This window comes from Oreochromis aureus, linkage group 10 (assembly GCF_013358895.1).
Source record: "Oreochromis aureus strain Israel breed Guangdong linkage group 10, ZZ_aureus, whole genome shotgun sequence".
Classification (NCBI taxonomy): Eukaryota; Metazoa; Chordata; class Actinopteri; order Cichliformes; family Cichlidae; genus Oreochromis; species Oreochromis aureus.
Genome location: NC_052951.1, coordinates 16,007,792 through 16,032,666, shown reverse-complemented (window position 1 = coordinate 16,032,666; position 24,875 = coordinate 16,007,792). Strand labels below are relative to the sequence as shown.

The window sequence follows — 24,875 nt, the reverse complement described above, 5'->3', positions numbered from 1 at the left end:
GGTGGGTGCAGTTTTCTCTGTGGTGGGATCAGGTGGACTGTCCCGGGCTCTGTGGGGCAGGGCGGCTGCTGCACTGGGCCCAGTCTGGATGGGCCTGGGCCCCTTTCCTGGCGGGTTGCAGAGTATGGGGGTGCCTACTGGGGTCAGCGGGGAGCTGGCCCCAGGAGGGGTCACTTGCCCCTCCCTTCCTTCCTCCCATCTCCAGCTGCCTCCCTCTTCCCGCTCCACCACAATCACCCACATGCAGGGCCTTGGGGTAGGGGTGTGTCACCAGGGTGCAGAGGAGACATCCCCCCTCTGTCCCCTTCTGGCTGCCTGTGCCTCAATTTTATCCCACAACTTAGACATTCACATTACTCACACTCTCATTACACATGCATATAGGATCTTGGGGTGGGCACGCTACACGGATTCCAATCACCATCAGGGTGTACACCTCACCCCTGGCGTCGCTGCCCACCTCTCAATTTTAAATACACGTAGACATTGAGGGCTAGCAGGAGGGGCTATCGCTTACCTGCTGCTCTGGCAGGTAGCTCCATGCCCTCCTGGGTTTTAAATGCACCTTAGAACACACATACATCAACACTACATATGAGCGGGTGGAGGGAGGTTTGGAGTCTTCTCACACCCCGTTCTCTGCGGCCTGCTGGGCGGGGGGCTAGGAGGAGGAGTTGGCCGTCCGACTGGGGTCTGGAATGTGGGGCCTCCCTGCTGCTGCGGTCGGGCGGTCTGCTTCTCCCACCGCAGGGAAAAGGGTAACACCACCTGGGTCTGGGCGCAATTTCCCCTCCAGGGGCAAGGGTACCTAGACCCGGGGCTTAGAGTACGCTTTGGGAGTGTGATTGTGTGTACAGTGTCTCTCTATGTCTGTCTCCACTTTGGGTGAGTGTTGAGAGCATGAGGGTGGGAATGGATGTTTGTATCTGTGTGTGCCTGTATGTCTGTGTCTATATGTCAGGTTGGGTATCAGACCCCACCTCTCTAGGGACATCTCAGGCCCTCAAGGTTTGAGGCCCATCTCCCCACCACTCCCCCTGCCGGTGGCAGACGCCTCAGACATCGGTGCATTGGTGGCTCTTTGTGTCCGGGTGGGCGCCGGGTACCACCGCTCACTCATGGCGGCTGCTTATCGGGAAAGGAGCCTGGGGCTCGCTCGGGCCACTTCGGGATGGGGTGCCCTTGGCCTCTCGGCCCGGGCTCGGTCACTCAGGCACAGCTGGCTGCCGGCGGAGCTCACGGGCACGTCACTGCAACCCCCCCTGGCTTCTGCTCCGCGGCTGCTGAGTGACCCCTCATCTGGGACTCTGCTCAGCTCTTTCTGGGATAGTGGCGCGGCTGCCCCTCTGTTGGTCTTCCTTGGTCTCTTGTGTTCTGGGGCCTCTGGATGTCTGGAGTTTTGATCTCCTCCATACCTGCTTCATGCCCTGGAGGATGGGGCAGTGGCCCCCACACCCTCTAGCAGATCATTACATGAAGGAACCTTTTTTAAAAACAAGCGCTCATGCTCACAGGTGTACACACGGTGATCACACACACAAACTACACCCTTTTGGCTCCTACCTCAAAGTACACTGTGCGCTGTCGATCTCACGTGCTGCACCATAATGTTTAATATTTAGTATTTACTGTCATATTCCCATATATCATTGTGATCTTGTTTATTCTATTACTCTCGTTTTCTTCTGCTTGCTCTCTTTTTCTTTCTCAACAGGTGATCCAGGTGATCGATATATGTATTTTTTTGTCTGCTTATTCTGTTGGTTTTTGTTTTTGCCCTTTTCCCCGTCCCTCTTCTCAGGTTTTTTTTTTTCCCTCTTTCTTTCTCCCTTTCTTTCCACCAGTCAAGTCTGTCCCGTATTCAGCAAGTGAAAATAAAATAAACAATAAAAGGTGAATCAAATAGACCATTACGGCAAGGCTGGGATGGTCCATTTGGTAAAGTAAATCCGTTGGGCACCTTTCTTTGCCTTTAGACAATAATTCTGATGGCAAAAGAACCAAACGGGACAGGTTAAAAAAAAAAAAAAAAAAGTACTTGCTGTATTGGTATGGACCTGGCTCCTTGTTGGCAGGTACTTGATGCAGGTGGATAACTATTTTTGCACTTAAGAATAGGAAAGACCAGTAGTTAGGAGATACATATTTTCTTGTACTAAATTTAAGTTAGTGTATTTATTAGTTATCTGTGAAGGTTCTCAGTCATCCAGGTCATTGTAGTCTAAGGAGTTTGGAAAGAATAGCGTCTGGACTTCTTTAAGTTTCTTGAAGATGTTTCACCTCTCATCTGGGAAGCCTCTTCAGTTAAGAGCAATTGGTGGGGAGTCCCCACCAATTGCTCCTTAGAGTATTTATCAGTTAACTCTCCCCATATTTTTTTTTCTGTACCTGTTACCACATCTCATGATGTAAGAGTGATGCTTGCTTCTTTCAAAGTACAACTAGTGAGATCATCATTTTTTGATCTTTGTTTTCACTACATATTTAGTAGCAATGCAGCCTAGTTAGCTCTCCTATCTTGTCCCTTTTGTCTTACTTCTCTCTAACACCTTTTCTATCCCTTTGAAGAAGTGAGGTTCCATAAATGTTAAAGAGGTTCTCAGTTGCAGTGAATAGACAGAAAAATAAACTGTAGAAAAATAAACAGCAGAAAGAAGAAGAGAAATAACAATTTTAACATAAACCAGTGACACACTCCGGGGCCTGATCTAATTTCTAAACCAAACCAAGGAAGAAAAAATAGCAGATTAGCCAGTGTAAAAGACTGAAAGTTGAGGCACGCTAGATGTGCCGCTGGTAAAGTTTCTGGGCTGCCTTTCCTCATAACAGCCATCCCTCAAGATTCTCTCCATTTAAAGCAATGCATTATCAGGGATTGAAACATCTAGTCCTTTTACTGAATCAGTAAGAGGCAACACAGATGCTGTTTATAATAATTTGGCAGTTGTCTATCCTAAATAATTCAGACCTTTTTGCTCTTTATCACACTATTTATGTACAAAATTGACATGATGCAACAGGTAGACTATTGAATCAGTAAACATTAGGACTGATGTTCACAATGATTTAAGTGCATTCCTGATGATTTTTAAATGTCTTTGTTGACCACTGCAGGGTGTTGAATAAAAAAAAAAAAAGATTTATTCAGCAGTGTTTACCTCTTTCCTATTCCTGCAGCCTGCTCCTCAAAGTAGATGATCTGTGACAGGGGCATGGCGATGCAGCATTCCTGGAGACAGCAAAGGCAAAAGGAGCCATCATATCAGCAATAGGCACCAGCTGGCACACAAGGTAGTTAGGGTGTATACTGTTGCTTCCTTACATGATTTTTGATATCCCTCCAAATTAAACGATGGGTGCTCAGCAAGGCAACTCCGAGATCCATCTTAGCCTTTACAATGACACGAAAGACTTAACGTTATATACTTGCGCAGCTTTCCGAGTTACAAACACTCCCCACGGTACACATGTAACCACATAAAGCAACAATTCTTCATCAGCATCTGACGATATGGTTTTTGTAACAGTAATATGGTGCAAGTTTTAGCCACCGTGTTGTTGTACCAGGCTATTAAATCACAAAGCTAAACGATACCTTATCATCACCGTCATACAGTCTGACACCTCGCTGCTGGATCACCAAAGTTTCGTTTATTTCTAGAAGCCCATTTGACCACGAAAACCGGTCCATTTTTAAGTAAAACAAGAACAATTCAGGTCGTACTTCACTTCTTCTCCGCTAAGACTCATCTTATGTTTTCTTCCTGTATGCTGTTCAAAATTCGCCTGCGATAAAAACCAAAATAGATATTATAATATAAGCTAAAGTCAATTGAATTCACAAACATATTGTTTATACATTAACTCTCTTCATTGGTGATGTTGCCCCAGTTAACTGTAGCTTTGATATTTTTTCTCTAACACTTTTGCTACACGCTGTATTTTTTAACTAGCTACCTCTAAGGGGTCCTTTCAGTGTTGACGTTCCCAGCGCCAGCTGTCAGGAGCTAGCAGGACTGCTATCTTCCCGGGTTAATTTGAGATTTTAAAATATATATTTTGACATTTTTTCACTCCTATTTAATAGATCATCAAAAAAGTTAACGATGATTGAATGAAAACACGTGCAAATATTTGTTTCGGGGTTTCTAGTTGTTTCTCTAGTCGCGCTGTCCTCCGAGTCGAGCTAGCTGTAGCCCGCTAGCTTGTTGTTAGCTGCGGGCAAATCTGGTACAGACGGGTTCTGCTCTGCAGACTGCTCCTCTTCTTTGGAAGTCATTGTTGTATTGTATGTAACGATCATGCAATTTTTAAGTAATTCGCTGCGAATATTTATTGCTTTAAATTTCGACGAATTAATAGTATAAGTGAGTAACTTTGGTCATTAAAATAAAAGTCATCTGAATGAATTTGACATCAGTTGACTTAATCTGCTGTATCATAATCAGTCTGTTTATTTAAGTTCAGCTTTTTGGTAGTATTCATTGTTAAAGAGTCTAGCGTTTGTTTAAGTCAACAAACATGGATAAGAAATCATTTGACATTGTATTGGATGAGATAAGAAAGGTAAGAAGCGGCTAATGTCAAAATATCTTATTTATTTTGGAATCGTTTAAGCTTCTAGCTTGCTCTCTCGTCATCCTGTTTCCGTAGTGCGTCTTGACCGATCAGCGCATCAGAGCCATTGAGCAGGTGCATGGCTATTTCTCCAGTAAGCAGGTAAATGTTTTACAAGATTCCTCCATATATATATATATATATAGATTAGAGATGGCACATACCACTTTTTTATGTCCGATACCGATATCATAAATTTGGATATCTGCCGATACCGATATGAATCCGATATAGTGTGTTTTTTAATCAATAAAACGTTTTTTTAAATATCTTGCTGCATTTTGTATAAGTTCATACTCAAGTTTAAATAAACAATAACACTAAAGCTATTCTGTTATACTTGTATGTAAAAAATACACTGCACCCAAAATATTTCATAGTTCAGCAACACTGATCAATCTAATGAACTTAAACCTGCTCCATCCTCCCTATTCTGGTATTTTAAAGAGTACTTAGCAGAAATATTAAGCAACCTAACTAATAGGGTTGCAAACTCCCAGCAAAAAAAAATAGGGAACCACACCCCACCCTCCACCTCATGATGCTTAATCGATGTAATCAACTTTAATTTGATGCAGGGTGGAAAAAAAATGCACAGAAATAAATTATTTGTCAAGATTAATTAAATAGATTCAACATCTTTCTTCAACAGAATTGCAGAATTCACAGATGGTACTTTCCCAAAGGAAAAAGTACTATAGCTTACTAGGGTATATAGACTTAACAGTTACTTAACAGTGAACTTCTATACATTTTACATCAGATTAAAACTTTGGGTGTAAGATTCAGATAATTATTTATTAAAAGCTAGACATTTTAAATGAGAATAAGAAAGAAAAGTATGTCTTTGTGCCCTCCTTTTCCCTGTTCATGCCCTATCGGCCCCCCTGGCTAAACTTTGCTAGATCCGCCCCTGCACAGTTACCAGCTGTCAGCTACGTAGAAAAGGATCCTGGTCTAGAAAGTAATATTAAATAAATTCTAACAACAGCTTATCAAGCTTAAACGTGGTGCTGTTGTTCAGCCGCTGGTTTCCTCTTTCTGGTGCAAAGTGGACCAAAAACAAAGAAGAGAGACGGACTCGCGACAGAAAAGCCGATCAGCTGATCATTAAGCAGTTTCACGATTGAAGTAGCAGCAGGAAGGTGAGGGAGAGAGAGAGGCAGTCGCTCCATATATGGGTTGTTAAGCTTAACATGGGAATGCTTTACAAACATTCAGAGATGAACTTACACACTTGCTTTACTTCTCTCTGGGATAACTTTTCTCGGAGATGAAATGCTGGTTTGGTAGCGAGGCTACAAATACACGCAGCCGCTCTATCACCTGACGCACACTGCTCCGACATGCTACGGTTATGAGCAGAGTTAAGCCATGTCGCAAGTTTTGTGAGGTGATTACATTTTTTATTTCTCGCCGATATCCGATCCAGTAATTTAGGTCAGTATCAGACCGATACGTAATATCGGATCGGTCCATCTCTAATATAGATATATAGATATAACACTTTTTTAATGCTTCTGCACTAATACTACCCTGAAAAATCTACAGGTGATGGAAATATTAAAGTATTTCTCATGGGCTGAACCACAGATCAAAGCTGTTAAAGCTCTGCAGCATGTAAGTAAACCACTGATTTATTTTTATTTATTTGTTCGATTGGGGCCTCAGTTTTATTTTCTCTATTTATACTGTGCGTATATGTGTCAGATAATCAACTACAACGTTAAAAAAATATTAAAACTACCTGCCTAATATTGTGTAGGTCAACCTTCCACCAGCAAAATGGCTCTGAACCTTAGGGACATGGACACGAGACCTCTGGGGGTTTCCTGTTGTGTACAGGGACAGCGGATTCGTTGGGTCCTGATGGTTTCAGGGTGGGGCCTCTGTGGATCAGGGTTGTTCCTACAAATCTTCCTGATGTTCGTTTGGGATCATGGAAGTTTGAAGGCCAGGTCAATGCCAGCAAATCTTTGTCATGCTCTTCGAGTTGTTCCTGAGCAGTTGTTTTTGGGGGTTTAACGGTGCATTTTCCTACTGGGGGAGGCCCCTGTCGTTGGGGAGAGCCATTGCCTTAGGGGTGTGTGCTTAGTCTGCAGCAACATGGGTGGTATGTGTCAAAGTAATATTTACATAAATGGCAGGTCACAGAATTGAACTGTAGCAATAGTTAAATTATGGTATTTTTATACACTTTCATAATTGTTTGTAATCTGTATCACAGATGTATCTGTGGTGAATATAAACAAGTGCAGCAAATACTATGAACTTAGAAAATGTGTTTGTTTAAGTGAAGTTGAAACCTCTTTGTTCCTCAAATATGCTTTCTACTCTGTTGCCTTTAGAAAATGGTTGCAATCCCCACAACAGAAGTCGCAAATATCTTGAATTGTTTCACGTTCTCAAAAGACAGACTGATTGTCTTGGAACTGATAGCTTTGTGAGTACATTTTACAAATGTGTCCAGTAGATTAAACAACTCATTTTAAACACTGTAACTCAGATGTCGCGTTTAAATATCAGTGATTTGTACAATTGTTGACTAACTATTATCCCTTTAAATATTACTTATCCCATTCAGAAACATTTCAGATGCTCAGAATTATCGGCCAGTGGAGGATCTCTTTCGTATACACTTGTCTGAGAAGAAGCGTGCCCGCAGGATCCTGGAACAGGCAAGTTCAACTTTAAAAAAAAATCAGGAGATGATAAACTGTTGGCTGTTGTTTAGGAAGAAGTAATTCCAGTAATAAAAAACTAAAGATAAACTTTTAAACTAAGAGTGTTATTGTGGTATTTTCCATTAGTTTGCATATTTTTATGTACACACACACACACACACACACACACACACAACCTTTAAAATAATAATATTTCTCTCTTATTAGGTCTGTAAGGTTGGCTGCAAGGCTCCCATAGCAATGATCTCCTCCTGTGGAATAATACCAGGAAATCCATATCCTAAAGGCAAACCCAGCTTGGTCACTGGGTCATTTCCTGTAAGTATGAGGTTTGTTGAAGGATACCCAAGTTCTGAACTAACAGACTTTACATACAACTAACATTGCAAATAGAAATTGATTTTTTTTATTTAAATTGAAGTAAACAACAAAATGGTGCATTTCTGGATGTCCTTGTCTGTTTTAAATGGGCCTAGTCATTTGAAATAATATAATTTTGGTTTATGATAACAGGGAAACCCACCGGTAAAAAAGGAAGGCGAGAAGAAAGAAGACACCACTAACAATATGGAGGGGAAAGGAATTGCTTCCCGAATTATAGGACCATTCAAACCTGTAAGCATGAACGTTAAACACAGACTATAATGATGTCATTGTGCCTCAAAGAAACCTAATGATGACATGACGAGGCCTCGCATGACTATTTGCATTGTTTGATGTCAAGCTGTGTTACGTAAGCTATAGGTTTAGCAACAGCGATCTGTGAATTAGAACTACACGTTGACATTGCACATTACATTTTTGTGCAAAATGTAAGTTCACAAGTGGCTGAAGATGCTATAAAAATATTTGCTTGAGTGGTTAACCATTGATCATACAAAGGATGTTTTTTTTTTCTTATTTTCCTTGATTCCTCCTCACATTCTGACTTCATGTATTCCAATTATACAGAACTTGCTGATCACCTAAGTGTTTTATATCTTTGTGTTCCTTTTTTTTTAGTTCCCCTCAACCTACAATCCTCATCGACCTGTTCCTTACCCAATACCACCTTGCCGACCCCACGCCACCATTGCACCAAGTAAGAAACACCACAGAAGCAACACACTCCCACCTCTGGTTTCCTTTGCCTTTCCCTATACAACCTATCAGTGATTTAAAAGGTGGAAACCAAGCTCCAAGACAATTCAATTAATACTGATGCCTTAAGAGGTGCACTTAACCATGTTTTATTATTGCCATCTGGGATTGGTTTGGGTGCAGTAAGTAGTGGGGTGTGTGATTCTTTATTCTGTATGAATGTGTGGTGGACACGCTTAATATTTACAACTGCTGCTTAGGTGCATACAACAACGCAGGCCTTGTTTCTGTGGGAGGGGTTATAACAGCCAACGTACCCCCACCCCCCTACAACTCCACCCACAAAGTAGCAGGTATGATTCAATGACAGCAACCATGTACGTGTGAGTGTGAGAGCAAATAGACACTCGTTGAAGCTTGCTGCCTAACACACTGGCATGCTGCTTACCTGTGCTTTCCAGTTTAATGGCTTTATCAGGTAAAGATGTCTTTCCCACTTCTGTTGGGAACACTGAGTGACCAGAAATAAAGTCCACTGTGATTTTAATTTAAACCGTCCATTTAGATTAGTCGGAGAACATTTTATTGTCGTTTTTCCCATTCACTTCCAGTATTACAGCATTTCGGATACATGTAACTTGATAGTTCTTCTTATAATAAATGTGGAGGACTAAACTGAAAAATGTACCAAATTACCTGTCAGTGCAAGTGATGCAATAGCACAGTACAACACTACAAAGCACCCAGCACGTGTACCAGACAAATGAGAAGTAAACAAAAACAAATGATTTTTGTACAGTTTTTTCTCTTGTAGATGTTTTGGTTTTCTGGTCAGTCAGTGTAGATGTATGTTTTCGATCACTTGTGGGGTTGGGATTTGGGTTGACTAGACTGGGAATAACTTCAAACTAATGTCACTCGTTTTCTTTCTGGATTCATGCTTTGTGCTGGCATTTAACACGCATCGCTTAGGATAACTTGTTTTCCAAATGCAGCGTCTTATCACTTTTCACAATTGAAATACATCTTTTGAAGGCCTTTGGGGAGATTTGTGATCTTAAATGCAAAGATTTATTATAGCCAGAATGTTCAGATAAAAACAATTTTAGCATGTCCCAGTGTGTTATATAAACCTTTCCCCAAAGGTAAAAAGAAGACATATTTTGATCTTGAAAATTGTTTTAAATTTCAATTTAATGAGCTGCATGTATGAATGCTCTATATGCAAGTTTATTGGCTCTTTGTTGGGCTTTCCTTGCCTACATCCTGGAGTAAAATATGTTTGTAAACAGCATTACTGTTAAAAAACATTTAAAAAATAAATAAAATGCAACATTTTTTTCTGTTTAAGTCCATGCATGTCAGATAATAGTATTCACACATTTAGCTAACTATAATCTCCTTCTTTACAGGTTACAATAAGCCAGGCAATCCACAGAACACCACACCTGGAATTAACAGCGGGCCCCTCCTCATTCCTCATGGGTCCACACCAGTCCCAAACCAGGCCTCTCCTGCGCCTCCCACAACCCCCATCACGCCAGTTTTCCCAGGAATGGTGCCCTCTCACAACCTCAACGCCCCCTCTCCCTCACCTGCTCCATCCCCATCTGTAATCAAAGCAGGACCACAGACCCCCACTGGTCATGCTACACCTACACCCTCATCTGTCATTAAAGCTCACACCCCATCAGGCACACCTTGTGGAACTCCTGTCCCTGGCAGTGGGGGCTTCTCCCCTTCCCCTTTCCACGCAATTTCCCGACCAGGCACCCCTGCTACTTCACGCAGTGCCCCAGACTCCCTGTCTCAGACAAACTCCACTCAGCAGAAGGTTTATTCTCAGTCCACAGAACACCAGTCAGGATCACCCTTCCCTGGCATACACCCACAAGCAGGTAACTCTTCTGGGTCAGTGATCCGAAGTTACACCCCGTCTGGACCACAGTCTCTTCCCCCTGGACGCTCCACTCCAGTAATTCCGAGCTGTTCCACCCCAGGTCCCAGTCCTAAACCTTCCCCTGGCCATTCTGCACAGGCTCAGGCAGTTGTGGCTGGAGCCCTGAACAGACACAGTGCGGGTAGTAGCAGTGGCAGTAATAGCCCTGTACCCTCTGCTTTCAAGGGTACCTCTCGCTCTGGCACACCAAGCTCTGCACAGGCTGCTCTAGCACGTCCCTACGGCCTCTCACACCCTTCAGGTTCTCCTCAAGTCTCTCTCCCTAGTCCCGTTGGTCTCACTGGCCTCCAAGCGCTGTCTTCCAGCAATGCACCCTCTCATTACCCGGGCCTGTCACCTTTTCCCTCCCTTTCTTCATCGCTGCCTCCTTCAACTGTCCCCTCATCCATGCCAACAATATCCCCAACTACCAAGATTTCTAACCACCCACCAACAACTATCTATTCGGGCTTGGCTCCAAATGCTCCTCCAAGTGGAGCCTCTCCTTTTGGTCTAGGCCTCACCTCTGCTCCCTCTATATTCCCAGGCCTTCCTCCTGGGGCTAGCCCAACTGCCTTCCCTGGACTTGGTGTGTCAGGGGGACATGGTGCTGGGAGCCCTGTTTTAACTTCATTTATTGGACTACCAGGGGCCACTCCATCTACAGTGGCATCAGTGGCACCACTGCAGGCGGCAGCAGCAGCAGTCGGAGTTCCATCATCTTCACCAGTTTTACCAGGCTTTGCATCTGCCTTCAGCTCCAATTTCCAGCCTGGGTATGTGTCCTCTTTACCAGCCAGTATACAGAAACTGGGCTGTGTATGCCATAATCTGCTCTATGTGTGACAATACAGCATTGACTTCCTGATATTAAACTGAGTTTGAATGCCAAACGCTTAGTCTGTATTCATGTATTGTTACTCCAGCTGTAGTAATGAAAGGGAAAAGTAGACTGCATTCAGAATCTGGATAAGATGACACCATGTGACACAGATTTCCAGTTGCTTATAAAAGAGCTGGAAAAAAGGGCATCGTAAATCATACCTACTTTCCACTTTGTTATTATAACCCAACAGTTCATTTAGATAGTGCAAAGAGCACGTGGAGTGCAAGCATTAGACTTTGGTTTGTTTACTCCGTCATATGTAGTGTGAGATGTTTTCCCTGAACAAGTAGTGCAAGCAGAACTCGGAGGGGACAAACTGTCTTGTAGGAGGAATTAAATGAGCCACCACATTATTTAGTAACAATAATGTTAGTACAATTAGTAACAGTAATAATATGTACATACATGACAAGTGTCATATCTTAAGCTGCCTTTATGTTGCTAGTATAATTCTTACATTCTTATGAAAAATAGTCTTAGAATTGACTGGATACTAACACCATGCACACAGACTTAAAGGAGAGTCTTCGCTGGTTGCGTGGCAACAGCTCAGCTGTACAGCAGTACATGGACTTTGTGAAACAATGTTTTTAAATGTCAGCTCGTGGACAGATTAAAAAAAGGACAGATAACATGAAGGTGGTGTTATTGTTTATTATGTGCCATTTTTAAGACCATGCATGCGCGTATTTCAGGTTGAGCGGTGGACTCCAGCCTCCAGGCAGTAGCGGGTTTCCTGGCTTACTGTCGTTCCAGGTGCCAGGCTTCTCTCCCTCTGCCTCCCCCGCTGCACTCAGTGGCCTCCACAACCCAGCTGTGCAGTCTGCCCTGCTGCAGGTAAATGCGCACAAAACCACACACACATAAATGTTCTGACCAAGTTTAAAAAAACAAAATAAAAAGAACTGAATACTATGTTGTTGTAAAAACTGATTTTCTCATCTTGTTCCAGCCTCATCCCCCTTCTGCTTTGGAGAACTTCACTACTCAACCTAACAGCTTCACCAACTACCCTGCAGGCCCAGGACACACCTTCCCTATCCAATCAGGGCTGCACCAACCGTTGGGCTGGCCGTGAAACCTACAATAGTTGTGAAACATTGAGTAAAAAAGTAACACTGACTCCTGCCACACCTCTTAGCAGGTGATACAATTTCTATTTGTCCTTGAACCCCAGACGAGCACATGACAGTTAATCACTGTGTATGTTGGAACAGGAGTGAAATGGGTCAAATAATCTGTGGGGGAAAAGGCATAATTGTAATATCATTCATAGTGAAGCGTTGTAAATATTAATTGTGAAAGTTGTTAGTTTGACAGGTAGACTGTGAGTGATTTCATTATTAGCCTGACTTGCCTGTTTTTAATCAAACTTAGAACATTTATAAATGAATAATGAATTATAGAGTATTAGAAAAGTCCACATAACATTATGTAATAAATTGACCTCAGTCCTGAGCCACAGTAGTATTTCATTTCCAATTACAGAGCAAATGAAATGCTAATGAATTTGATGACAGGCATAAGATATAGTATTGTAACATGATTTTTTATTTTATTTTTTTTTGATGACTTGATGTCCCCGTTATGCTCATTTCTAATCTAAAAACTTACAGCACAGTGGTTTTCTTTAACATGTGATAATGTTAAGTTTGTCTCAGTTTGGTTTTTTTTCTAAAAACAGGTTTTTAGCAGTACACTTTGGGCTGTTTTAAATTGGTAACGAGGGGATGCTTCACCAATTCTTGTTTGTTCTGTTATGTAACACAAAAATAGGTAAATGAGAACAGTTTTATTTACAGTTAAGCTGCATTAAAATAAAGTTACTGTGAGCACAGCGGGGCAGACAGATCCGATTCTGTAATTTTAGCAACAGAAACAACTTCTTTTTTTCTGCTGGTGTTGGGACATTGCCACCACCTCAGATGCTGGGAGTGCACGGAGATTCTTGATGCTTTTGTAGCTGACAACATTTTAAAGGTATTTTACCCTTAAAATGGGCTGAAGCGCAGATCACTGTAAGGACTCTGTCTACATCTCGGTTTCAAATTGGATGTTTCAAGCACTTCTAAACGTAATTTGGAGAAGGCTTTCGTAAAGAATAAATAGGAAAAACCTCCCAAAACATAGCAGGGGAACATACTGAAGTATGCAAACCACAAATGAATGTGCTGTGTCAGGGGTTAGTTTGTAGTACATACAAAAACTTGCATTTGGCAGCTCGACACAAGTGTTTTTTTCTTTCTCTTCTTTTCAGTGAACATATTTGTGACTGCAATTTTCTGTGATTCTAATGTTTACAAAGTTTATTTCTCATATGTGACACTGCTGGGACTGCTACTACAACATTTATCCAGAATAAGGGTATGCAGGCTTTTTGTTTTTTTTGACATTGTGACTTTTATTATTATATTCTGTAGTTTAACAGATCGAAAGCTGTACTTTTCCCCCTCTTTACTCCTTAGTAGTTCTCTATTCTACTGGGATTATCTCAATGACACTGACCTTTGTCTTGAGTAATAGATGTTTTGTATGCTACAGTTTTTATTTTATTTTTTGCCCTTTTTAAAAAATGTTTCCAGTGAACTGCTGGTTACTGTATCTGTAGTCTATGTGATGCCATTACTGTCGACATCTCTTTAATAAAAATACTGGAGCTGGACAAAATAATGGAAACAAAGTTTATTTTAACCATAAAGTCAGCTACACGTGTACATCAACTCAATTTTGAAGATTCACTTAACTACAAATCCTAAATGCCTGCATCTATTTAATATCCACTTTGGTTGCTAACCTTGATTTGAATGGTTTTACAACCTGCGTATGTTCCACTTACCCCACCAAATACAAAGCTTATCACAAGCGTCACTATTGCTCAACACACAAAGTCATGTGTCCATTAGTCATGTGGGTATACGTGTATAATTGGTGGGGAACATTTTTTTTTCCATTCGAGTTCTTTGATCAGAATACGTTTGCTAATTATAAAAAAAAAAATAACTTTTTGTGATTTTTGTTTTGTACAGTTTAGCTTTTTTGTAAAACTATTAAACACTTTTTCAGTCAGTGGATTTAGGATTATTCATCTAAACCTGTATACATACATTTAATTTCTAGGGAATTACAGTAGTAAAAGGGGTTATTCCCCCTATTGGCTGATTTTCTTCTACATAGTGAAGAAGAAAAAAAAATTTGGGCCCCTGACAGATGTTCATCAAAGTTAATGGAAACTCACTGCCCTTGTCACATTTGCAAAATAGGGCCAAGTTGAGTTCCACTGTGCCACACCGAGGAGGTTTGTGGTAGCATGTGCATGCATGTGTACAGTCGTGTCATCATTCTGTCTGTAAACGCCATAGCTCAAAAAGTTTTTAAAGAATTCGGATAAAACTTTGTTTTGGAGGTGTCATGTTAACAATCCAATTAGTGTTTTTCTTTTCTTTTTTTGGAAACACTTCAAAATACATACGTACCCTGTAATTACGTGTAGTATTTTATCTGTAATTACAGTGAAACTACAATTACCTACAAATATTTAAAGGCAATTATACTAGAAAAAGAAGTTAAAAGGTGTTTTTACATGTTTTTACAGGCAACAATGAACTAATTACACTGTCAGTAAAATTAAGTACAGTGTAAGTAATTTATAGTTCTGGGTAAGTAATCTGTATATAATTTTAAGTACAGCTTAAGTAAATTTAATTACATTTTACATCATAAGTACCCTGTGCTGTTCAGGGCGTGGGCAATATTATGGAGTGACTTTTTTGTGTGTAACGTGAATTGTATATAAGACAAATAATAAATAATACCAACAAATAGTAATTTCTGACAAAATTTGAAGCTTCCCTGCCTGTTTTTTTTTTTTTTCACCGTCTGAGAAATTAAAAAAAAAAAGAAAATTAAATATCAACTTACATAAATGAGTTTTATTTTTTATTGTTTTTATATCTTTGTAAGTAAAGGTCAAAGTTAAAAATAATTATGACATTTCCACAAAAATACCAATAAACAAACTCGATCTAAGTCGATTTTACTTCAGTGAAAAGTCTTGAGACACCCCTCCTGTCTTTAATTTTGCTCTTTGAGAATGACGTCGCTGGTGCAAGACTATTACTTTGTGCTTTTACAACTACATTATCCTTTTCTTAGATTCCAACTAAAGAAATGGGAATCTGCTTTTGCGACTACAGAAAGTCTGGCTCGCTGGAAGCACGATATAAAGAAAGGGGTGCCTCAAGACTTTTGCACAATACTGTTTTTCACAACATTAACATTTCACAACATTTCAAAAAATCTGTTTTCAACATCAGGCTTTAACTGGTTCCTCATTCTAGTAGTAAGGGAAATAAAGGAATGCAGGACATTTCTGTTTGACAGAAGCATGGTGGGGAAATTATTAAAATGTAATTACAGCTTAATTATATTATTTCCAGCTTACATCTTATTATAAATTAAATTTTAACTGTAAATACAAATTGTATCTTATTTTATCTAAATGTTCACTTTCTTTGCTATCTATCCGTCTAGCTTAAAATTAAATAAAACCCAAAGACCTTTAGTGTTAAACTTAAAGCATTAAGAAATAAAAAATAATGAAAATACAAAATTAGAATAAAGTTTTTTATGTAACATCATAGCAGAAATAAACGTTTATAGTAATAAATATATCGACATACTGTACTGTTTCCCATGTGGTTCATACATGTCACGTGGATTTTTATTTTCTTCTTCTTTTACAAGTGCTATCTATAATTTTACAGCCTCTAAGATTATCCATTTACCTGTAAGAATCCTCTTACTTTGGCGATGATTGACCCTGAATCAGAGCCACGCCTACACCTTGAGCCACATTGTATTGCAGCGGCGCTTCTATAAAAGGCAGGCGCACTTGCTCTAGTTCAGGCACACTTCAACAAACTCTCTCTAAACGCACTTCCTACTAACCACTCTCAGTTTTACCAGCATATGGAAATGGAAGACCAGATGGAAAGCCAGAAGAGGAGAGGAATGAGCAAAGAGGACTTGATATGTAAGCTGACTTATAATATCATTATTATTATTACTTTTTAAGGGTTCAATATCCTGTTACTGGCTGTGTAAGCTATTACTACGATTACTACTGTGAGACATTTTAGTATCAGTTTTATGTCTGTATAGACGGGTGTGGAGATGGAAAGCAGCTAAAGAGACTAGGGGTATAGTATGACTCTATCGTCATAGTGACAGAAATCACATGCCACCAAGACAAACAGTCCCAAAGCATGTGACTTTGAGTGTTTGTGTGTGTCCCTCTCCTTTTTTTATGCGTGCGCGCACTGGTGAAAAGGGAGCGCTGTCATGTTCGCATGTATGGAAATGTCCTTTATGTGGTCGTTGATAAGGGGTTGTTTCCATATCACTTTTTTCCCCATTGTTTTTATTATCACCAGCCTGTCGGACAAGATAATGCCAAACAGATAGCTTTGTGGGCAGCATTTCTATTTTTGACGTAGGTAAAATATTACCTGGTTAGTGTACTGACTGAGCCAGCGATTTCCTTAAACGTCTTAGCTAAGTTCTACAACTCAACTAAAAGTATGCTTATTATTTTTTCTCTAAAATGAATTATACAGACATTAAAAATAGGCACAATGAAAGCTGTGATTTAATTAAAATGACCATATTGTATTCTTTTTATAATATAGAACTTCTAAATAATAGTCATAGAACATATGAAACAACTGTGGTGGGTTTGCAAGGTGGATTAAAACCCCTGCAGACTTCAGTACAGTGGTCTGAGTCTCACAGCAACACATTTAAACCACAGGAAGCGGTTTCCTGTTACTGAATCAATGTCTCCTTGTTTGAAAGCATAAACAACACCTCCCTTTTTTTATCACAGGAAAGATACCACAGAGCATGATAGCAACATAAAGGTCATCTCTCAACTTTATATTAAAGTATACTTAACATCATCCTATAGTATCCCTGTTTAGTGATTCACATTGGAGTCTAATGTAATTTTGTAATGCCTTTATTGTAAACCATATAAAGAGGCTCGCCTCTGTCAGTGCGCCCCAGGGTGGCTGTGGCTACAATGTAGCTTGCCATCACCAGTGTGTGAATGTGTGTGTGAATGGGTGGATGACAGGTTGTGTAAAGCGCTTTGGGGTCCTTAGGGACTAGAAAAGCGCTATACAAATACAGGCCATTCAAATGCTGTTATTAGAGGTGTAACCTATTACACATAGCATAGGGACCCCTGCCAAATTAAAAAAATTTAAAAAAGGAGATGATATTGCGTGACTATACATTTGTGTAAACTGTGGGATGGAAAACTGAGTGTGAGTGTAATTGTCTCAAGGAAAATATGAATTGCAACTGTGTAAACAGCCCTTTTTATTTACCCGTGCCTGCGCTCTACTTTCCGCCCACGCACTTTTGCATTGTGTGGCGGCCTACTTGGCAGATGAGGGTTAAAAGCTGTCCCTCAGGTGTCCTGTGTTGTAGATACAGAAAGCCAAAAGATTTCACCTCCAGTTCCAAAGGGATCCACAATAAATTTAAGCAGGTCAGTCATCTGAGACATTCTGTTCCTTTATGTCTCAGATAAGGGTTTTTGCCTTGTTACAATTCCAGGCACTCATTTTATTTTTATCATTCCCAACGAAAACCAGCTCACATATAAAATAAGCAGATAAATTAGCCATAAAAGTGAGACTTACTCTTCAATATTACAACATTTCTCTGATGCTGCTTAATAATCCAGCATAAAGTTAAACATCATTGTTTAATGGCCATGTGACAAAACCGCAGAGAGAGACTGTACACCATGAGTCGTGAACACACTGACCCTGTTTTTAATGGCTTCTTTTCACAAACAAAGCATGTATTGCGTGAGTAAATTTTTCAGTTAGTGCAGATAGCATGGGAGAGTGTTTTCATGTGTACGCAAACAGTTTAGCTCGCTGTGTGTCTGTGTTTGCTCTTGGATGGAAATCTGAGGAGCAATAGACTATTAGGTATCACGATAACAAGGAAAATATTTATTTTAATGGTTGACACGGACCTTTTGTTTATACCCAGCATTTAAGATAAGCTGGAAATGTGAGGAGCAGTCCAACAATAAGACGACTATGAACTCTGGGAAAATACTCATTACAGTTGTCGGCACGTAATCCAGTTTTGAATAGTTTGTTGATCTTTTTTTTAGCAGTTGAAGCTTGAGAGCTTGAAGGAAATCTTTGTATATCTCACTGAATCAGATCCAATTCTCTGTGTAAGCGTAATTAGAGCTAATACTTTTGTCATAACAAGGTAACTCTCCATCCACGTATGGGTGTCAAAGTGTGCCAAACACATTTAAACACACACTGTCTCTCTGTTTTTCTCTCTCTTTAGCCGAACGCACAGGATCTTTGGGAGTGTGCGGCTGGGTCATAGTTATACTTGCTGGCCTATTCACAGTTCTGCTCTTCCCCATAACGATCTGGTTTTGTCTGAAGGTGAGCGAGATAACTAAATAAGCACAGTGGGCTGAGGAGCTGAAACCACAGCTTCCTTTGCTGCTGTGAACATGAACTCAGCTTGTGTTTTTGGTGGTCTTGCAGATCGTTCAGGAGTATGAGCGAGCTGTCATCTTCCGACTGGGCCGCATCACAGACAGGAAGCCTAAAGGGCCAGGTAGAAACGCTCAGGGTTTGCACATTTGTTGGGTTTTTAGATAAAAGAATTTGTATTTACTTTATTTATTTTGTCCACAGGAATTTTCTTTGTTTTGCCATGCACGGACTCCTTTGTGAAAGTGGATCTGCGAACCATTTCATTTGACATCCCACCACAAGAGGTATGATTGTAGACGAACAACAAAATGATGTAAAATTGCTCCCTTGCAGCATTATAAAATGGCTCATCATGCTGGTATATGTATGTCTTTTATAGATCCTGACCAAAGATTCAGTTACAGTTAGCGTAGATGGCGTGGTCTACTTCCGCGTCAGTGACCCCATCGCATCTGTGGCCAACGTTAGCAATGCTGACTTTTCCACCCGCCTGCTGGCACAAACCACCCTCAGAAATGTCCTGGGAACCAAGAACCTGGCTGAAGTCTTGTCTGACCGCGAGGGCATTGCTCACAGCATGCAGGTATAAAACCTGAAGCCTGAATGTGTGATGTGGTTTTTAGAGGTTTTTCAGAAGCTAGAAAATCCCCTTTAGATGAATCTGAATATGAAAAACCCAGTTCCATTTTATTTTTGGCATCATATTTCTAATGCGTAAAAAAAGACTCGGATGTGGGTAGCATCTGCTCAGTTTCCTTGATTTTCTTTTCTTTTTGTTGCTAAATATTTGGTGTGAAATGATACAACTATTCTGTTTCCAAATGCACTACAGAGACCAAACATACTGTGTATTTACACTGCAAGCTGTAGATGTGAACATCTCGTCTTCTTGACTTTTCCAGTCTAACTTGGATGAAGCCACAGACAACTGGGGGATCAAGGTGGAGCGTGTGGAGATAAAAGACGTGAAGCTGCCAGTTCAGCTGCAGAGGGCCATGGCCGCTGAGGCCGAGGCTGCGCGAGAGGCCAGGGCTAAGGTCGGGAAATGTCACACATAAAATTCTTCCTAGTTTTTGAAAGAAAGAGAAGTGCATTGTTTTCACGCTTTTAACTTTTAAAGGACTTATTTTGCATTTCCTGATCGCTCACTCTGTTTTGATCCACGCACAGGTGATCGCAGCAGAGGGTGAGATGAATGCATCCCGCGCCCTGAAGGAGGCTTCCCTTGTGATTGCCGAGTCTCCCTCAGCCCTTCAGCTTCGCTACCTCCAGACTCTCAACACCATCGCGGCAGAGAAGAACTCCACCATTATCTTCCCCTTGCCCATGGATGTCATCTCCCACTTCATGAGGAAGTGAGGTCGCCGGCTTGATGATGCCTCCGGCTTGATGATGCCTCAGCCTGTTGCTCATCGCGAAGCTTGAATCAAACAACTGGGTTGCATATATGTGCATAAAAATTTTTTTTTTTAAAAAACGGTTGCAAATCTCAAAGAGTAATCACAGAAAATCTTCATGTTTACTTCAAGCTGTGACTTGACTAAACCTGTTGTATTTGTCTAGAACAATATTCTGATAAACTTTTGCAATAAATTGTCTGCAATTCATTATACAGTGCATGAGTGACTGAATGTTTTGTTATATTTGTGTAAATTGTTTCAAAACCATTGTTTGTTCCTTCTCTGGGATACCTCTTATAAAACTTTTGCTGCTTCTTAATTATTGTGTTTGTAACATTCTGTATAGTTTATATTCTCCTCGCTTAACAGACGATGTTATTTCTCTTTTGAATTTATTTGTTAACTACCAAAAGATGCTTTCGTTTCCAAAAATAAAAGTAATATAAAAAGAAGTAACGTCTTGTGTAGAGAATTATTTTGTGGCGTCTTAAAAGATGAGAAGATTGTTGTTTGAAGAAAAGACAAGTGATGACAAAAAACTCCAAATAAGTCAAGGCTTTGAACTATTAAACTAGCCCTGAATATACAGCAGCTAACACACTTGAACACAATGAACACAATGAACACAAGGATTTCCCTCACTTTTCTTAAACATTTTAATACTCTGCTCTCCCCCAAAAAGAACAAATCAAAGGCATCAACATACTGTGCATCACATTACATTGATGAACTATTTCATTCTTCATTTTCTAGGTCTCCTACGCTACAGTTACATTTTTGACAATCACAAATGCTGAGAGGTTAAATAAGAGAAAGGGAGAGCGATAAGACAGCAAAGACAGAAAAGAAAACCAAAACCAAAAACATGCTTCTATTACTCTGTTGGTGCACTAAGACACAGCTCATGTTGTAAATGTATTTACATTCAAACGTACAATCAGTGCCAGAACAAACAATATTCTGTAAACCTTGTTCCTCTACCAGTTCCAAAATGAGTCTTTGTATAGTTTACACACACAAATTCAAATTTGAGAGCTGAAAGTCGACAAACATTTGCTACGACAGCATTTAAATATTAAAATGGGCGTTTTGCCCCCTAATAAATGGAATAAATTACTCGTGTTTTACGGGGAGGCTCAGCCAAGTGCTACATGTTAAATGGCTGCTACATAGTCGTCAGACAAAAGGTCCTTGTATATTAAACAAAATCACATGAACAAATTGTAAAAAAAGAAAAAAAAACCCTAAAACGCAGTGGTTAGGTTTTTGACATTCAGCACATAGTAAGATGTCCACAGGACACATTGCAGGGTCACTACAATACCAGTTCATTGTTTAGAAATCAAAGTCCATTCAATGGTGAAATATTCATTAAATACGACACTGGTAACTTTACGCTGTCACTTGTAAACAATAGTTTTGTTGCATCCATGTTGACTGTAGTTTTTTGCAGCTTAAGTAACTTTTTAGGAGAAACCTAAAGAATCTTTCAGTGTCGGTGAATTGTGGTCCTAAAAAAACTGAAAACACAGTGACTTTCTGACTGGCATATTCTGTTTGACATTCTCAAAAACTGTTAGTATAGGTACAAAATCAGTCACAATTGAGATACTTTTTTTTTTGTCCTTTTTCAAACGCCGACATTCGCTCATTCAAGAACAGTTAACCCTGTGTATGTCTCATACAAAAAAAAAGATCCATGAAAAGAATCCCACTTTTATTTCATTTTTTTTCAGGACTGTCAAAAGTGCTGGTATAGCAAATACTACTTAAAGGTAATGAAAAACTGGTAACTCAGAAACGCCATATATTTTACATGCTGGTAACATTTTCATCTGTGAGTGAACAGAAGATGTAACCAGGGGCGGTTTTAGAAATGTTAAGAATCGGTGCCCCCCGCCCCCCGACGCAGCCCCATCCCCCCCTTTCATGCATCTATTAAACTATTAACAATATTTGATCAGCTTCTAAATCTAACTCATGCTCCCATTAGCGCTGCCTACTTCATCTTTTCTCCTGGGCCTGATGTATTTACAGTGGCCCCTTTTTAACATATAGTCTGAACTGCTTTAGCTTTGTTTTGTTGTTGTTGTTTTATTTGTGAGTAAATCTGAGATTATACTGTACACAACTTCGATCTTGGCTTGTTCGAAGCTGGACGAGAGATTAAGACCCTGAGGGGAAGTTAATCTGAAGAGTACAGTACAGGAGGCAGGTATAACATACTGTATGCTATAAAATAATTCTCATTTGTATATATCAGTTGTTGGTTTCTCTGTTGTATTTTATATAAATGAATAATTATCTTGGGGAATATCTTGGAAATGTATAATGCTGTGTTGAGAAGCTCTCTCTCTATATATAAAAAAAGAAAGGATTTTTAATCTAATTTTAGAAAACAACTCCCTGAACAATATATTCTCGCACACCGGAAATCCAGCGTAGCTCGCAAACGTTTACAACATGATAATCAAAGAATAAAAAGTGTTGTTCAGATAAACAAACCAGAAGAATATCTGAAGAAGTTAACAGACCGAGAAAGGACTACGTCACTGTACTACACCACGAAGAGGTAAACAGAGGGTTCGTTTTTGAAAATGTACATAGCTTATAGATACTATATTTTACCATAAGACACCATCAATGTACAGTTTTCTGCAGAAGTTTGTGCATCAGTGGGCAAATTACATTCTTTACAGCATGTTGTCTTATAAAAATCTTTAAGGTCTGTTAAGTTAACAAAGCTTTGATGCTTTAAAAGTTAGCTAGCTATTAAATAGTAAGATAGATTTTGTGCATGCTGCAATTTTTCTTAAGTTAATGAAACAAGAATCTGGGCATTAGGGCCTGAACAAAAGGGTTTCACTTCAAAAACTTTGCAGTCTCCTCAGAGGTGCAAAACTTTTGCAAAAAACTGCATGTGTGAAGACAACCGGTCACATAATATGCAGTATATCCGCTTTCCCCTCAGGTACATCACGTTCGACTTGTGACCCATAGGTGATATTTTATAAGTAACTAACGCCATTTATCTTCTTCACACCTCGAGCTTAATAAATAGACAAATCACAGCAATAATAAGTTTCATGTTAAAACTGGAAGACTTTCACAGTACATGCTTGCTAAGCAGCAAAACACATGTAATAAATTAGATAGAAACGTCGCTTTATAAAGAAATCCACAACATTTAAAACAGTGATTCCTGTGCTAGGTTTTCCCCCCTTAGCTTTGAGCTCCACGGTAGCTGTGTGATTTTTGTTGACGTTGCCGTTGAGCTAGAGACACAACAGACGGCACATTCCCACTGAGGTAAATCCAGAATGGCAGACATAGTTTTTGCAAGTTGACCTGAGGGATCCCAGAAGTGACGAGTAGCTCATGTGTAGGAAGACCTGGCAAGGTTTTAAAAGACATAAGTTCTTTGTGTTTTGCTGATAAAAATGGCTGGGGTTCCAAGGAGGGCTGTTCCACACAAGTAAATCTGTCAGCTAAAATTAAGTAATTACAAAATTTTAAATACAGTTTGAGGAGGGTAAGAAACATGACTTTTTTTTTTTAGGTGTTTTTTTTTTAAATATACAAACCAATTCTTTATCCAAAGTCCTTTATAAATAAAACATTGGTCGTTCTCTGCTGGTGAGGTTGCAGGACCGAGTTTAAGGCGCTTTGTTAGGGATTTTTTTAGAGATACAATCCAAAAAAAGGAGAAAAATTAATTCATGAATTCATGAAAGCATGGGAAACTAATCCCAATTAGAAATTATAGCTTATTTTACCTAGTTGATATATTAGTGTTCTTACCACACCAGAGTATGTGCTGTGGTGCCAGCAGTGTGCTACTTTCCATCTGTAAATGTGCACTGTTGTACTATGTACTGTGCAGGACTCACAACTACCCATGCAGGGGAAGTTTACAGCACCGTTTGTGCCGCTATCATACATTATCTACAGCCTACAGGTCAAGACTATTTCAGTAAAAGTGTGGGCTGGGAAAAAGGAACAGAGCTTGCTGTTATTATCACAGTATGTATCCACATTGTGTTTCTGTGTATGATGATACTTTCATATGATGGACACCAACAGCTGTAGAGGCTGATAAAAGTACAGGACTGTGTAACCTCATTGCTTTAGCACTGAGTGTACAGTCTGTCCAGTTTATGCTGTGATGACTGGAAACCACAGGCTTGCAAAAAACAAACAAACTGAAGGTTGGGAAAGAGAAAAAAAGAGAAAATAAAATAGAGGGGAAATTAGTCAGAAGAGAAACTTCAGAAGGGAAAGAGCTTATCTCTGCAAAGAGCTGAGAGAAGTATTTGAATTACAGCGACTACGTGATGCCCTGTGCGTGGGTGTGACATGGGTGGGGGAGTAATTCTGATTAGTTACTGCCCTGTGTGTGGGTGTGGCTGGTCCCGGTGAGAGATTCTGATTGGTAGCAGCAGCTCTGTGGGAGGGAGAGGAGTACTGGGCCTGCTGAGGACAGCCATGGCAGTGAGTGGGGGAGTCGCACCCTGCTACAGGTGAAGAGGAAAATAATGGGGATGAGGGAAGTGGTGAGGTAGAGAAGGAGCGGTGGAGTGGGGAGGACGCTGGAGACACGAGAGGGCTGGTCTGGAGACGCCACAGCAACTCCTCGTTGTTCCGACTCAGGCGCTTCTTTTCAGTGCTCTCCTTCTCGACGGACTCGTGGAGGTTTGCGTTCTCCTCAGACAGTTGTCTGCAGGG

At 40.2% G+C, this 24,875-nt stretch overlaps 4 protein-coding genes across 5 annotated transcripts in view; 2 read left to right on the top strand and 2 right to left on the bottom strand.

Annotated features, from left to right (window-relative positions):
• vps36 (vacuolar protein sorting 36 homolog) overlaps positions 1-3,786 on the bottom strand; it is a 9,603-nt gene extending 5,817 nt beyond the window's left edge. Inside the window, exons 1-4 of the mRNA XM_039618757.1 lie at positions 3,596-3,786; positions 3,323-3,391; positions 3,159-3,229; positions 2,030-2,107 (exon numbers count right to left, since the gene is read on the bottom strand). Of these exons, the coding sequence (XP_039474691.1) occupies positions 2,030-2,107; positions 3,159-3,229; positions 3,323-3,391; positions 3,596-3,691 (314 nt within the window). The 5' untranslated portion in view covers positions 3,692-3,786. The remainder of the gene's footprint in view (positions 1-2,029; positions 2,108-3,158; positions 3,230-3,322; positions 3,392-3,595) is intronic.
• Positions 3,787-3,968: 182 nt separating this feature from the next.
• On the top strand, positions 3,969-13,873 carry proser1 (proline and serine rich 1). 2 transcript variants are annotated; one of them, XM_031754117.2, is made up of 12 exons: positions 3,969-4,566; positions 4,654-4,719; positions 6,169-6,237; positions 6,966-7,060; positions 7,202-7,295; positions 7,509-7,619; positions 7,815-7,916; positions 8,304-8,382; positions 8,642-8,734; positions 9,794-11,096; positions 11,902-12,043; positions 12,159-13,873. In XM_031754117.2, the coding sequence occupies exons 1-12, from the start codon at positions 4,522-4,524 to the stop codon at positions 12,282-12,284; spliced, it is 2,325 nt and encodes a 774-aa protein (XP_031609977.2). In that variant the 5' UTR covers positions 3,969-4,521; the 3' UTR covers positions 12,285-13,873. The 2 variants fall into 2 exon arrangements, with proteins under 2 accessions (XP_031609977.2, XP_031609978.2); XM_031754118.2 differs by lacking the exon at positions 8,642-8,734.
• A 2,208-nt stretch (positions 13,874-16,081) lies between these two features.
• stoml3b (stomatin (EPB72)-like 3b) lies at positions 16,082-20,210 on the top strand. The gene is made up of 7 exons (XM_031754121.2): positions 16,082-16,238; positions 18,590-18,693; positions 18,799-18,871; positions 18,952-19,034; positions 19,130-19,333; positions 19,653-19,787; positions 19,921-20,210. The coding sequence occupies exons 1-7, from the start codon at positions 16,175-16,177 to the stop codon at positions 20,107-20,109; spliced, it is 852 nt and encodes a 283-aa protein (XP_031609981.2). The 5' UTR covers positions 16,082-16,174; the 3' UTR covers positions 20,110-20,210.
• A 585-nt stretch (positions 20,211-20,795) lies between these two features.
• mtus2a (microtubule associated tumor suppressor candidate 2a) overlaps positions 20,796-24,875 on the bottom strand; it is a 32,580-nt gene continuing 28,500 nt past the window's right edge. Inside the window, exon 15 of the mRNA XM_039618755.1 lies at positions 20,796-24,867. Coding sequence (XP_039474689.1) covers positions 24,435-24,867 — 433 coding nt within the window. The 3' untranslated portion in view covers positions 20,796-24,434. The remainder of the gene's footprint in view (positions 24,868-24,875) is intronic.

What these genes read in the sequence shown, in the direction of transcription:
- proser1 (XM_031754117.2), top strand. Translation starts at nt 4,522, where the DNA reads ATGGATAAGAAATCATTTGACATTGTATTGGATGAGATAAGAAAG. An exon ending in TGGTCACTGGGTCATTTCCT is followed by an intron (nt 7,620 to 7,814) that starts GTAAGTATGAGG and finishes TTATGATAACAG; the next exon opens with GGAAACCCACCGGTAAAAAA. An exon ending in CCACGCCACCATTGCACCAA is followed by an intron (nt 8,383 to 8,641) that starts GTAAGAAACACC and finishes ACTGCTGCTTAG; the next exon opens with GTGCATACAACAACGCAGGC.
- stoml3b (XM_031754121.2), top strand. Translation starts at nt 16,175, where the DNA reads ATGGAAATGGAAGACCAGATGGAAAGCCAGAAGAGGAGAGGAATGAGC. An exon ending in GAGCAAAGAGGACTTGATAT is followed by an intron (nt 16,239 to 18,589) that starts GTAAGCTGACTT and finishes CTCTCTCTTTAG; the next exon opens with CCGAACGCACAGGATCTTTG. An exon ending in CGCGAGAGGCCAGGGCTAAG is followed by an intron (nt 19,788 to 19,920) that starts GTCGGGAAATGT and finishes ATCCACGCACAG; the next exon opens with GTGATCGCAGCAGAGGGTGA.